We start from the raw sequence: 12,585 nt of genomic DNA on the forward strand, positions 1-12,585 counted from the left end.
TCCTCGTGACGGACTGAGTGGGCTTTTTCCTGGCTCATCATAGCAGGACAGAAGAAGAACCCCACCCTACTCCACCCCACACAGGTCTGACCTGGGGTGGGCTTTGGCTACAAGTCTCAGGTGGCCTTGACCTCCTCCAGGGGCGCACACGTCTGCAGGTGTCCTGTGCCACTAGAGCTGCCCGTCCTCACTGGGGGGCCTAGATCCTGCCAGGCATGAGCCTGGCATCTAGCGGACGGCCGGGCTTGGCCAGCGGGGGCTCAGAGATGTGGACGACGGAGCACCGAACAGAAGCTCCCCAGGGGTGCGCACCGCGGCCTCAGCACAGCCAGGACAACGGCAGCCCAGGGACAAGGGGCGCTCAGTCTTTGTGGGGGTCTTAGGAAAGCCCATCTCCCCGTGAGGAGCAGGGAGCCTGAGCAGGAAGGCTCAGAAGCCACACAAGCAGCCGAGGAGAGCGGGCCGAGGCCGTGCCCGGCGCACACAGTGGGTCTCCGCACGGTTCCCACGCCTGCAACGCCCCGTCCCGCCCCTGCGCGCAGCACCTCACGTCACCGTAGAGAACAGGCGGCGGGCACCCTGGGCGGCGTCTGGCCCGCTGCTGTTCAGAAGACACTTCTAAGGAATTTTTTTTAATGGCCCGAGAACAATTGCTGTGACTTCCTAGCTTTAGTGACGTGTCTTCACCTTGACACTGACACAGACTGTGACTACGAGGGACTTTTGTTCTTAGCACGTTTTTCTCATTAAGGGTTTTACAGGGTTTTCACTGGAAACTGCAGATACCATCTTGTTCTTGGAAAACTAGCCAAACATGTTCCATTAGGACAAAATGATGTAAAATTGTAACCATTTTATATTAAACTCAAGGCCTGATCCGCCTGGTTGTGAGAAATAAAATTTTAACTTCTTTTAAAAGAAGCATTTGTATTACTAGAACAGTAATGGCTTTAATTGCTATATGAACAGTAAGGGCTTGGGCTTGGGCTTGGGTGAGAAGCAGCTCCCGTTTCGGGGGATTCTGAGCTCCATGGCTTCGTCCCGACTTGGCAGGAAAAGTCTCCCGGCTGCGGAACATCTGATCAAAGGCTCTCCCGTCAAATAAAGGAAGTTCATGGAAACAACCACGGCAGCGGGCCTGTGGGTCTGGGGACAGTGCCGAGTGGCTGTTTGTCAGTTTCTGAGATGCTCTGGCAGTTTGCATGTGACTCCAGGGAGGCCATTGTGTTGGTGGCAAACACGAGACAAGCTGGGACCTATTCTGGCTTCAGCAAACACTGTGTCACCTCCATGCGCCGCTTTGTGCCGACGCGCTGGCCAGCCGCCCCGGAGGTGCCGTCCCCCAGACTCCTGCCCACTCTTCTCCCTGAACTTCCCCAAGCGGCCACACCTGGGCCACCTCGAAGTCCCACCTCCCGGGCAGGCCGTGGCCTCCTGGCGCTGCCTCTGATGGGCGGGCGCCCGAGCCAGTCAGCTCTCACGTGTGTCAGCTGGGACCACTCTCAGGGCTCCTCTGTCTCACTGCTGCGACTGTCTGCCTTCCACCAGGCCCTGGTCAGGTGGGAGCCGGTGGCCCTGAAGACCCTCCCAGGTGGGGCAGGTGAGCACCATCAGCGGGCACGCCTGGTGGGCTGGGAACAGGGGAGAGCCCGGGAGCCTGGAACTGAGTGATCCCAGGTTGCCACAGCGGGACAGCGCCTCCACGAGCCTCCAGGACTCACTTCCCGGAGAGGGTGGGTGACTGCCCATCAGTGCGAGCGTGGCGTCCAAGCTGGGCCTGGCTCCCGGCCCAGGCTGTCCCCTCGGGGAGCCAGGCGGGCTGAGGCTCTGAGCAGCCTCCAGCACAGGGGTCTAAAGGCTACACTCAGTCCTGGCTGCTCAGTCTTCGGGAGACTCACTCGCAGAACTCAGGGCGTGCCCCTCCCAGGTGCACCCTCACAGCGGAACTTTCTGGAAGCGCTGTGGGACGTGTTAGAAGCCCCAAGGCTCCCGGACTGAGCCACATTCAGCTAAGGCGCCTTCCCCAGCCCAGGTGGAAAGGGGGTGATGGGAAAGGGGAGGCGTTCAGGCTCCAGCAGAACCCATAGACAGGCCCTCCTGAGACTGCGTGGAGAGCAGGTGTCTGGAGATCACCTGCCTGCACACCTGGGGGCTGGCACCTGCGTGTCCTCGGGCCTGGGCCTGCACAGCTGACCATCTCTCGCCCGCAGCGTGCCGGCCAGCAGCGGGCCGCGTTCAGGACCGTCTGCGTGTGGGTTGGAAAAGGCCGGTGTGAGGGATCCATGAGTCACTGCACGTTGGCAGCGGCGCAGCTCCGGCGCGGGCCCGGGCAGGGCGGCGGGACGTGCACCCCCAGCCCAGGCTGCTGAAGGCCTGGTGGCCAGGCGGGGGTGGGCGGGGCCTCAGCGACAGCACTCCTGCTCGATGCTGGCCATCAGCTCCTCCTCGGAGTAGTCGTACAGGGTGGCTGACTGCTGCTCTGGCCTCTTGTGGCTGCTGCCTGGGGCTCTGTGAGCCAGAAACACAGACGGGGGTGTCAGGAGGCAGGATGTCGCCTTCGAACGCGGTGTCTTTGCTGGACAACCACAGCGTCACAGAATTCCAATCATACTGTAACTAACACCAAAGCCCCCTGGTCGCTTGCGTGAGCAGGCCTCTGCCTGCTCTGAGGCTTCATTCCGGCTTTATCTGCCCAGCCCTTGCCTGCCAGGAAGCCTGCAGCATCTGTTCTAAGGGTGAGGGCCCCGGGGCAGGGAGGGCCCGGTTCAAATCCCAGCCCCACCATTTATTAGCGCAGCAATAATTTTTTCTATAAAAAAGAGCTGTGTCCCTAGGTCCCTTCTGAGGCAGAAATGAGAGCATGTATGGACAGAATGGGACACTGACTCTCGTCCTCGGCCAATGTGCGCAGTGGTGCTAGAGCCGGGTGCCTGACCGACTCCCTGTGCTTCTGGGGGGTGTGATATGAGCAGCTGCTGGGGTCGGGGTGACCCAAGGGTGAGATGGGAGGCTGAATGCCGTGAGTCTAGCACGGAGCTTGGCACCGGGAAGCACTGGGCAGAAAGGTCCTGGGACGGAGGCCGGTCCCTGCCACTGTTACCTCCTACTCCTCCTGTCCCGCCCCCACCCCCAGGTTCACTGAAGATGGCCAGGGAGGAGGAATTCAGACTGGCAGTGAGGCACCTGCGAGACCCTCAAGGGCATCAGGGTCCCTTGGCCAAGCCAGGGGATCAAGCAGGAAGCCAGCTGTCCTGCAGGCTTCCCAGGGCGTCAGTTCTGGGCCTGGGGACATCCCGGCAGGAGAGGAAAAGCCTCTCTGGGGAGACTGACTTCCCACAGTCGCATAGCGACTGGGCTGCAAGGTGGAGCCTGGGGTCGTTGGCCTAACGGGTGAGGACCAGGGCTTGTCACTGTGCTAAGGCTCTTGACCTTGGCGGCCGGTGCCAGGGGTCAGAGCCCACCATGTCAGTGTTCTCACTGTGTCACCCTCTGCTGTCCCATGGTCTCCCAAACCCCAGAGCCTTCTCCGACTAGACAGCAATGGCCAGGGTTTCAGCGCAGCGTGCAAGGCCCTCCTTCCAGTCCCTCCACAGACCCTGTGTCAGCGCTCCGCTGCGGCTGCGTATGCTCTGGCTTCTTCAGTCCCCCACGGGAGGGCTCCCTCCCTGCTCTCCCCTCTGGGAACAGGAATCCCTCAGTGTCCCCCAGACCATTTCAACACCAGCTCCCTCAGGGGCCCCAGGCTGCCACTGTCCCCGCTTCTGACCGCCCTGCCCTGCTGAGACCTCACTCTTCGGGACAGGAGCTCTGCAAAGCTTTGCTAAGTAAGGGAAACCACAAGGTTCTTGCCTGGAAACCACTTGGAAATGGTAATAAAAATAGCCGTGAACTTAGAATTCTCACAACTTTTCATATCTACGGCTTTGAGCGCCACAATCGCCAGCCTCCCAGTGATGAGGGGCAGGCCACTGTCCCCCCATTAGAGACAAGAAAGAACGCGGGAGTGGGCCAGGCCTCCAAGGGCCTCCCAGCCTGCCATCCTGGGGAACAGAGCCGAGCCTTGGGCTGGCCGCTCTCAGGGCCGCAGAAGGCCTGGGGGCTTGGCCCGGGGTACCTGTCCAGGGGTTTGAAATGCGTTTTCCTGATAAGACTGCCACGGGATTAGAGGGGCAGTCCGTCACCCCTGTAGGCAGTAAACTCCAGAAGGCCTGGGAAGTGTCTCACTCGGAGGGCGTGGGCGAGGCTAGGATCCTGGGATGGGGAGGGGAAGGAGCCCTGTGACCAGGGTGGGCCATTTTCAGAAGGAAGGTCAAAGCTGCTGGGAGCCTGTAAAGCTTTTGAATTTTCCCAGGCCTGGGATCTGCCTAAGAGGAGGGAGAGCTTTGCATTTAAAGAGGGAGCTGCATTTGGAAAAGAGCTGGGACCCAAATGGGGCTACAAGAGCTTTGGGGAGCCCATGGAAGCGCCTGGGGCATCCGACAGGACAGGAGATGGGATTCCTGGTACTTACTCGGAGCCAGAGCCACTGCTGCTCTCTGGGTGGTCTTCAGCACTCTGTTTTGGGGACACCTTGAGAAGGACAAAAGGAAGAGGCATCAAAGGTTACTGATGCTGAGCCTCCTAACAGCCTGGCTCTCTGCTGACAGACGTGGCCACCACGTTCAATCAGGACTGAGTAATATTCCTTCATATGTATGTGCCCTCGGCCTTCCATATCTGCGGGTTCTGCACCCACAGATTCAACCCACCAGGGGTCGAAAATACTTAAGAAAAAAAGAACGTTATTGCTGACATGCTCTCTGTAATTACGCCGACGATGGCTGTCTCTTTGGGACATGCAGACTTTTTCCTTGTCACTGTTCCCTGCACAATACAGTACAGCTCCTTACACAGCATTTCTGCTGTAGGAACTATCTAGAGGTGATTTAAAGCACACGGGAAGTCGTGCGTAGGTTATATGCAAACTCTATGCCGGTTTAAATAAGGGACTTGAGCATCTGCAGATTCTGGTACCCACGTGGGTCCTGAAACCAACCGCCTATGGATACCGAGGGACGACTGTACCACATTTTTCTTTTGTATAATTATTTATATTTTTTCAATTGCCATTTACAGTCAGTATTGTTTTGCATCAGTTTCAGGTGCGCAGCATCGCGGTTGGCCCATCATTTTTTTACAAAGTGTTCCCTCTGATACTGCCAGGACCCACCTGGCGCCATGCATGGTTATTACAGTATTATTGACTGCATTTTCTATGCTGCACTTTACCTGCCCATGACTAGTTGGTAACTGCCCATCTGTCCTTCTCAATCCCCCTCACCTTTTTCACCCAGGCCCCCAGTCCACCCCCCAACTCTGGCACCCATCAATCTGTTCTCTGTCTCTTTGAGTCTGTTTATGTTTTATTTTATTCTTTAGATTCCACATATGACTGAAGTCATAGGGTCCTTGTCTTTCTCTGACTGACGTATTTCACTTAGCATAACACCCTGTAGGTCCATCTATGCTGTCACGAATAGTAAGACTTTCTTCTTTTTTATGGCCAAGTAATATTCCATTGTATATGTACCAACACTTTTTTAAAAATGTATTATTTACTTATTTATTTTTAGAGAGAGGGGAAGGGAGGGAGAAAGGGAGAGAAACATCAACATGTGGTTGCCTCTTGCGCGCCCCCAGCTGGGGACCTGGCCCACAACCCAGGCATGTGCCCTGACTGGGAATCGAACCGGCGACCCTTTGGTGTGCAGGCTGACAGTGCACTGAGCCACGCCAGCCAGGGGCTGCATCACCACTTTTTTTATCCGCTTGTCTATCGATGGGCACTTGAGTTGCTTCCATAGCTTGGCTACTTCAGTGAACATAGAGGTGCATACAGTCTTTCAAATTAGTGTTTTGGGTTTCTTCGGATATATGCCCAGAAGTGGAATCACTGGGTCATAAAGCAGATCCATTTTTAATTTTGTGAGGAACCTCCATACTGTTTCCCACAGCGGCCGCACCGGTCTGCATTCCCACCAAGAGTGAACGAGAGGTCCCCTTTCTCCGCACCTTCGCCAGCACTTGTCGATTTATTAATGACAGCCATTCTGACAGGTGGGAGGGGACAGCTCACTGAGATCGTACCGTGTTTTCTTCATTCCTTTTGTTTACCCACTTTGTTTATCCGTCCATCGATGGAGGGACACGTGGGCTGCTGCCTCCTCCTTCTGGCTATTGAGACCGGCGCTCCTGCGAACCTGGGTGTGCAGGGGTCGACCTGGGCTGTGCTTCAGTGCACGTCCCACTTCTCCTGGGTACATCTGAAGGTTCCCTCCTGTCACGATGCCAGTCTACGTCCTGCAGCCTCCCTCACTGGGCCTGGCTACATTCTCAGGGGCCACAGAGAAGAAAAGTAATCCTCTGACCCAACCACCCTCCAGCTACTTTTAATGAAGTCTCCCTATAGGGACCTAGTTCCCTCTTGTCAGTTGCTGCTGGCACCAGCTTTTGCTGTCACCTGCGGTGGCCTCTGCTTCCATCCCCAGGTCTTGTAGGGTTTGTTATAGACACAGTGTCTCCCCCCCAGGAGCACAGCCAGTGAGAGAGCACAGGACTGGCATCAAATACCTGCATGCACAGCCCGGCTCCACTTCTCCGCGCTGCCCTGCCTCCCGCTCACGGGGACGCGCTGCCAGCCTCACCGGGCAGGAACGATGCGGCACCGTCACATGGGGAACTGCCCGCCCTGAAGCTGCGCTCGAAGGGTAGGTTGTACTCTCTCTTCAGTCACTTCCTTGTTCTGTCTGTTCAGCGTTCGCCTGTTTCGTTCTGTGCCTGTGACTTGAACATGTGGTCCTTTTTCTCACCAATTGGTTGGCGCTTGTAACTTGACTTTCTCCCATGGGAAATGGGTGAAACTCCGTCCCAGAAACGCAGCGTGCGGCAGCAGCCAGGGGAGCTTGGATGAAAAGCAGAGACACAGCAGCCCCTGGTGGCTGCTCCAGGCCAGGTGCGACACAAGCTCCTGCCAACAGCCAGCTGGCCGCCGGCCGCCTGCAGGTGGGGCAGCGGGACCCCGAGGAGGGAGGGGCCTGGGCTGAAGCCATGGGAACCAGACTGAGCTCCGGGAGGCCTGACGGGCCAGGCTGGGCAGGGACATGTTCTCACTGGAGATCCTGCAGAGGCTCTGAGAAGCCACACCACGGCTGAACAAGGCGCAGAAAACCGGGGGAGGAACTGGGCACGGTGATCTCTTCGCGTCTCCTCTGGCTCTCACAGGTAGGGTGTTTGTTAGAATAGTAAGATATCAACAGTTAATTTTTAGAAAATCCTCTACACATCTACTTAGCAAAATGTATTATATTCTGCTCCTTCTACTTAAAGCATTCTCTCCTTGGCTCCTTTTTTAAACTTTTTATTTATTGATTTGAGAGACAGAGAGGGAGAGAAAGAGACAGAAACAATGGTTTGCTGTTCCACTTACTTACACCTTCATTGGGTGACCCCTGTGTGTGCCCTGACTGGGACTGAACCTGCGTCCTTGGCGTATTGGGACGATGCTCCAACTGAGCCATCTGGCCAGGGCTCTCCTTTGCTCTTAACAGCTTTATATGTGCATACGGGGTGGGGCAAAAGCAGGTTTACAGTTGTTCATATGGAAAATAACACAATAATTAATAAATAATAACCCAGGAATTAACTTGTTTCGGGTACTCACGACTGTAAACCTCCTTTCGCCCCACCCTGGATGTGCACACATATGATCACGTAGAACAAGCTGCAGCTGTCTGAAGGATGCCACTGGGTAGGTTTGACATGCAGATGTACCACAGCCAAGGTACCAAACGTGCTCTTCAGCGGCTCAGTGCCACCTTCCTCCTCCCTGCCCACTCCCGGCTCCAGGCAGCCAGGGGTCTGCTTCCCACTCGTGGGCACCTTCCAGGAGCCTGGGTCCTGGAGTCGCACAGCGTGCCCTCTTTCTCATCCGGCTTCTTTCACTCGGCACCAGGGTCCTGAGACCCACCCGCATGGCGGGGGTCAGCAGTTCTCCTCCTGGAAGCCCCCCTACAGCCCAGAGAACGGGGCAGCCCGGTCCAGGCTTTGGCCAGTCGGGGGGGGGGGGGGGCGGGGGGGGGTCAGTCCTCTGACCACCAGAGGGCGCTGCCCCCGCCCTGGAGGGCCTCGCAGGCTTGCACCCAGCAGGACTTCCGCCGGAGGGCTATTCCACCTGGCTAAAACGACAAAGGACTTTTTCAAAGGGAGACTCCGGCTCTGAGACCACCAGTCCTAGGTCCTCCACCGCCCTTCATGGGGCCCGGCCTTCAGGAAAGTGTTTCCAAAGGGAAAGAAGGTCAAGGAGATGGAGAAGCTGAAGTGGGTGGAACTGGAGGAAAATTAACAATAAATCACATTTATATAGTATTTTGTCACTTTATAAAGCACATTCACATACATATGCACATAATTCTTCCAAACCTCTGGTCCATACACTGAGTAGTTCACTGGACGGCATGTCCCCACCCGGGGTGTCCTCCTGACCAGGGCCCCTGCTGCCACAGGCAGGTGACATGGCACAGCTCCTGGTCCTGCCGGGGGCAAGGGCAGTCACCATGCGGGCTCAAAGGCCTCCAGTGTAAGCGAGAAGGCAGCGCTGGGTGCTTGCTGAGATCCCCTGGGCTCCAGCAATCTGTGATTCTCTGTCCAGAAATGAAAGGGGTCCTGCACACGGCTGTTGGGACAGAGTCCAGTGAGAACCTGAACGGTGGCCTTGGGCTGGCAGCTGTCCGCCTCACTGGTGACAGGCTCCTGGTACTCCGGTGTGGGACAAGCGCCATTCTGGCCAAGCCACTGTGATCCTCCTCACCAGTCCTGCGGGAACTCAGACTCCTGGGCCAGGTGTCCATCGGCACCTCTCTGGGCAGTGCACGCTGCAGCGAGGTCCTGTCTGCTTCATTTCTACACCTTCCCACACCCAGGGCTCAGCAGCCATCCCCTGAGCCCTGGCATCCGGCAAGGCACTGCGCAGCACGCTTCCAACCCCTGCACAGCTGGCTGGCTCCCTGCGGCCGTGCACAGCAGCTACCATCTGGATCCACCTGGCTGTTCCCCTGCCACCAGGCCACCACCGCCTTTGCATATGGGGTTCTCTGCCCAAATGCTCTCCTCCGCTTGTTTGCCCTGCTAATGCCCCGGGCCCCTCCAGATTCAGGTCAAGCGCTGTCCATCTGGATGCCGTCCTGACTCCTCCAGGATTCAGCTGCTCCTCCTGCGGACTCTGCACAGACCCCACACAGCACTGTATTCCAATTTCTGTCTGCAGATCTGCCCCCACTGTGGGCTTCTTTAGGGACAGAGACAGTGTGTCATCTGTGTTCATCTCCAGCACCTCCAGGGGTGCCCGGCACACAGTAGGAGCTCAAACAATACCTGAGAAATTACTGAAAGGATGCGTGAGGCAGACCCTGTACCCTGAGCCTCTAGGACCCTCAGCGGTTGGGGGGAAATCCATTTCCTCGTGTTCTTTCTTCTTTTAATCCTCACCTGAGGATATGTTTATTGATTTTTAGAGAAAGAAGGAGGGGGCAGGGAGAGACATGGATCAGTTGCCTCCCAAATTCGCCGTGAGTGGGAATCGAACCGGCAACCTTTCGGTGCGCAGGACAACGCTCCAACCAACGGAGCCACCCTGCCTGCGCCATTTTCTCATTTTCACATCTAAAGTTTCCAAAGCACTTGAAAATTGAACACTAAAACTTTGTTTCCATGCCAACTCAGAGTTTCCCGAATCTCTCCACTGTTTATCCATTTTCCGTGTTATATAACAGAGTGCTGATGTAGCCTTAGAGGAATCTCCTGTTATATAATTCGGTCTGCGTAAAGGCAGCGCACTCTGGGAGCGCTGCGGGGCTGGGACGGGCGAGGAGGCAGGACGGCTCCCTGCTGCCCAGGGTGGGCGGGCCCGCCCTTCCCCACAGTCTCAGGCGTTTTCAGGCTTCTGCTGCCGGCGCTAGCCCGGGACGACCGTCCCCAGGCCCGTCCGGGAGGGTGCTGCCCGCGGCTTCCTCCTGGAGCCCAGGAGCCGCTGTGAAAGTCCTCGTCCCTTCCGCTCCGCTGGAGGGGAGGCGGGTGCCCACCCGGAGCGCTCGGCTCACTGCTCTTCCGGAGCGGCGGCGCTGCTGGCACGAGTGTGCTGGGGGAGACCAGGGCGGCCCGGGGGCGGCGCCACGGCGCCCTAACATCAGCCAGCAGCGCGCGCGGCCGGGCCGGCGAGGCGACGATGCCGAGGAGCCCGGCGCGCAGGGCGGCCGCGAGCCCCTGTTGGGCGCCGTGTCCCGCCTGTGAGCCCTCCTCCTCCAGGGCCCCCCGGGCTGCCCAGGGCGAGGCGCCCCCGGTGGGCTCGCACCCAGGCTGGAAGGCGCCGCGCTGCTGTGCTCAGCGGGCGTCCCAGAAGAAAGAAAGGGGAGCTCCGGCCAGCAGAAAGCCCGGGAGCCGCATTTCTGCCAAGGGATGTCTGCCTGCCTGCCCCTGAAGGCTGCTCCCCGCGCTGTCAGCCCCCATGGAGGCCGTCAGCCAGCACCCACGGGAGGCAGACAGGGGGGGAACCAGAGGGGTGTTAGGGAAGGAGGGGTGGGGTGGGGCGCAGCAAGACGGCGGGGGAGCGGGAGCGCGGTGGGGACCGGAGGAGTGGGAGGGCGCATGCAGCCCGCCTGGGAGGGGGCAGCAGGGGGGGGCGCGCTCGACGTGGCGACACTCACCCGGCTCCCCTCGCCCGCGGCGGGTCGGGGCCGCGCCGGGGTCCGCGCGGCCAGCGCCCCCGGGTCCCAGGCCGCCGACTCGGCCAGCAGCTGGTCCAGCAGGCGCAGGGTTTCTTCCCGGCCGTCGGGGGGCGCCGCGGGGCCAGGGTCAGAGTCGGCCGCGCCCCCCGCCTCGGCCCCCGCTGCCTCCGGGGCCTCCTCCCGCGCAGCCGTCCCGCCCTCCGGGGCTGCCCCGCCGCCGGGCCCTGCCGGCCGGTTGTCGGGACCGCGCAGCCGCCTCAGGGCCCGGCTGCTCCGGCTGCTGCCGCTGCCCATGGCGCGCCGTCGCCCGCCGAGCAGGCTGGCAGCTGCGGGGCTGGGGAGCGCGCGGCCGGGGTGAACCGAGGAGCGGAGCGCTGGTGTTGGGGACGACGGGCCGGGCCGGGGCGGGGCGGGGCGGGGCGGGGCTGACCTGGTCGGGGGAGGGGGGCGGGGTCACGAGATCGGGGGCGGGGTCACTGGGTGGTTGGCTTTGGGGCAGGGCGACTCCCCTCTCTCTCCTCCCTCACCTCCCTCGCTGCTCTGCACCCACGCGCCGACCTGGGGTCCCTTCCTTGCCGGTCCCCGTCACCTGGAGGCACTGTGCGCAGGTGACCCCGCGGCCTCACCCCGCTGGAGCTTAGAGGGAGGTGGGCGGCTCCCCCTCTTCTCAAACGCGACACTGGGGAAGGGGCGTGCGGTAAAGGCACCTCCAAGTAAGATAAGGTCTGTGGCCTCCCCGTCCTCAGGCGTGTGCCCCTTTCCCTCCCGCGCAGGGACACACTTGGGACGGGACGGAGCAGGGAGGCGAGAGATGCTCCCGGTCGGCCGCCCCTCCTGCCTTCTGCGGGGGCGGGGGCGGGGGCGGTTAGCAGTGGGAAGCAGGTGCCCTCGGTTTCCTGTCCCTCTCCTGCCCCATCGGAGATCCGGAGCCTGAATGCTGAGCCTCATCAAAAACCTCATCAAGACTGATGAAGTGGGGGAGGGGGTGCTGAGCGGAGGGGAACAAAGGGAAAGGAAATTGGGGCAACTGTAACAACATAATCAATAAAACATACCAAAAAAAATAAACTATAAAAAAAAGAAGTAATCATGTTGGGGAAAGAAAAAATTTTACAAGAGGGAGTCAGAAAACGCATCCTATCCCCCCAGGAAAAAGCAAAGGAAATCCGAGCAGATACTGATCATAGTTCATTCTAGCTTTGGGAAGTAGAATAGTAAAAATAAATAAATAAATAAATAAATAAAAAGGGAAGAAAAACGTGTATTCTTTTTTAAGTGAGCCAACCCCAGAATAAGAGCCGGAAAGGCTCCAAAACTGTCAGGCTTAATCCCAGGGATGTTATTGTTGGTCATTCTTGTATTTGACTCCACGGGGCTCCTTCCTTCCCCTTCCCCACTTGCAAGCCCAGCCTTTCCAAAGCTGGGCAACTCAGAGACGGGGTTTTATTCGCATGTCTTGCCTTGACACTAACCCGAATCCAGCCTGGACTGCAGAATAATTGTTCAAGTGAAATTCTAGCTAACCTTTCCCAACCACACACTTGAAATTTTACTATTTTTTATCACTTTTGGGCATAGGCATTAAAAAGTTTATGCCCAAGGAAATGGAATAGTCACGGGATTCAAGTCCATACCCATTCAGCTTTATTGAGAAGAGGCCAAGGAGGTATTTAGAACTCCACTTCTTTTTTTTTCTTTTCTCTTTTCTTTCTTTTTCTTTCTTTCTTTATTTTTCTGCTGCATTGTGTTAACCATCCAGATGTAGGAGTTGGGCCACATACATTATTTGGTATCATTTGGGTGCTCTAAGCCCACAGATGTGTCTACT

At 58.1% G+C, this 12,585-nt stretch overlaps 1 protein-coding gene across 1 annotated transcript; it reads right to left on the reverse strand.

Moving 5' to 3' along the window:
* Positions 1 to 2,328: 2,328 nt before the first annotated feature.
* Positions 2,329 to 11,131, reverse strand: CYS1 (cystin 1). The gene is made up of 3 exons (XM_090280899.1): positions 10,737 to 11,131; positions 4,511 to 4,569; positions 2,329 to 2,508 (listed from the first exon to the last, which is right to left on the reverse strand). Exons 1-3 carry the CDS (start codon positions 11,049 to 11,051, stop codon positions 2,403 to 2,405), a joined length of 480 nt encoding a protein of 159 aa, XP_090137025.1. The 5' UTR covers positions 11,052 to 11,131; the 3' UTR covers positions 2,329 to 2,402.
* Between the last annotated feature and the right edge of the window lie 1,454 nt (positions 11,132 to 12,585).

This window comes from Furipterus horrens, unplaced genomic scaffold (genome assembly GCF_987537825.1).
Source record: "Furipterus horrens unplaced genomic scaffold, mFurHor1.1.pri manual_scaffold_6, whole genome shotgun sequence".
Lineage (NCBI taxonomy): Eukaryota > Metazoa > Chordata > Mammalia > Chiroptera > Furipteridae > Furipterus > Furipterus horrens.